Source organism: Cystoisospora suis (genome assembly GCF_002600585.1).
Source record: "Cystoisospora suis strain Wien I chromosome Unknown contig_10513, whole genome shotgun sequence".
NCBI lineage: Eukaryota > Apicomplexa > Conoidasida > Eucoccidiorida > Sarcocystidae > Cystoisospora > Cystoisospora suis.
In genome coordinates, this window is record NW_027163286.1 from 1 (window position 1) to 2,065 (window position 2,065).

A 2,065-nucleotide genomic window follows, 5' to 3' on the forward strand; every position below is an offset into this window, starting at 1 on the left:
CGCCAGCTGTCCAACAGCGCTAAATCTGCCGGCAGTCTTAGCGCTGTTGGACAGCTGGCGGGTATTGAGCCGGAGAGGGAGAATCTTGGGGAGGGAACACAGAACGCTGGAAGAAAGTTCTTGCTCGCGTCCGAAGCTGCTGTAAAGGACCAAGCAGCAGGACGGAATGAAAGCGAGCCTCGGCATGACGAGGACGACGACTCGGGACGTCAGGATGGGGGAGAAACACATGGAAGCCCTGATGGTACCTCGAGCGTTATAACAGAGGAGACGGGACGCCAACGGACAGGAAGCCCGGAGCACGAAGCTAGCAGAAATTCTTTGCTTGATATGACCAGCCCGCAGTCTATTTCGTCAGACGAAGAAGTTGGGGAGCTTCATGACGCCGAGGAAGACGAGATGGCTTCACTATTAGAGCGGATGAGAGAAGCAGACCGTAAGCAAAAGAGGCCCGAAGAACACTGTTGCGGTCGCCTAGTGCCTGTCGTGTTCGCAGCCAGCGACTCCTTCGGTCCTTACAGCTGCTGCTTTCCGAAGTGCATTCGGCACACGCCGTCACTCGCATGGACTGCCATGATAGGATTGCCATGGTTGGAAAGGCACGCAATGGCGTTGAGAGTTATGTCAAAGTAAACCCGAACAGGGGCGCCAGTCGCGTGCTACACCACAAGAACACTGTGTGTGCCGTCGCTACATGGCTGACGCACCCGTGGAAGAGAATTTCCAACTTCGTGATCGTGCAACACATGGTGGACTGAGTGCATTTGATGGGTGAGATGCTGTCTACATGCAGGGTTTCAAAAGTGCCAGTGCTCCTATAAGGCGTTAATGCGAAGGTAGCAGTATGCGTGTGATCGGTGCTTCAGCGGCATGGAGCGACGAAAGTGGCGCGCTAGACGGTGAAGGCAGCAGCGGCGAGGGGAGCGATTGAACGATCTGTTTGCACGCTGAAGCTCTGCGCGAAAAACGCAAATGATAGTAGAGCACGCCAAAAGACCTGGAGTGCTTCAAGCAACGGGTAACGTTATTTGCTGGCCCCTAGGAGCCTACAGAAGGGGTCGTTTGGAGGCTCGGTACCCGGCAACGACTCTACAGCTTCGCGTCTCTCCCAGCGCTGGGAGAAGAAAGTCGTGAAGCAGGGCAGGTCGCTTGCCCCGTCAATCTGTTGCTCGCACTAGTTGGACGTGTGAGTGTTTCAACGCTTGCAGCCTGACCGTACGCGATTGTGCATTCGGGTGAATCGTGTTTTGAAATATCCGAGAGGTACTTCTGGGGAAGACGCCTACGCCTGGCGAGCCAGGCTACTAGCACCTCAGCTCAACTGCCAAGCAGCAGCACTTCCCGGCGTGACCGGTCTCTGTGTATTTGTTCGAACAGAGAGCGCACAGTTTCACCTTGCGCTGCCTTGTCCAGTTTGCAGAGAGTCGTTTGGAGAGCCGAGCGTGTTCTGTCGACGATTTGGAAAGTAGAGGCGAGTAGTCGTTAGTTCGACATGAGCAGCTACAATCGTCAAAGTCATTTGTTACACCCCTGGAGCCCGTGCGCAACCCAGGTCTACGGTGTAACAAGTTGCGTGATACGATTCAGTAGAAGAGGTGTCATTTCGAAGAAACTGTTTTTGTTTGGAAATAGGTGGGACGCCCTCGCGCTGACCGGGGGTGCACTGGCATAGCCGTTGCTGTAACCAACGCGCCAGGACTCCTGCGCCTGCAGGCCAGTGTACAACCGCGTTGAACCTGTCCTAAAACTTGTCTATCGCTTGAACCTTACATCTCCAACGAGTTGAACTCGCAAAGAACCCGCGCCTCCTTTGTTTCTTCCGCGGCACCACTTACTGTTTTATACACGTGGGAAGTAATAGCTTCCCCGTCTTTAAAGAACACAACGAACGGGAAGTGTGCGTAAACGTACACCTGAGTGTCACCTTTCGCAGGTGATCCCCACCACCCAGCATGACACGGGCTCCCAACACGACACGCGTAAGTTATCAAGGTGAGGCCGCGCTGCTACTTTTCGCACACCACGTTCATCGAGTACAACCAACAACATAAAAGCTTCTTCGTGT

At 54.3% G+C, this 2,065-nt stretch overlaps 1 protein-coding gene across 1 annotated transcript; it reads left to right on the forward strand.

Annotated features, from left to right (window-relative positions):
• Positions 1-18: 18 nt before the first annotated feature.
• On the forward strand, positions 19-1,763 carry CSUI_011268 (uncharacterized protein; the record flags this gene model as incomplete). Its single annotated transcript, XM_068071369.1, has 2 exons — positions 19-436; positions 867-1,763. Coding segments are annotated over 2 exons (483 nt in total), but the record flags the coding sequence as incomplete, so codon positions are not given.
• Between the last annotated feature and the right edge of the window lie 302 nt (positions 1,764-2,065).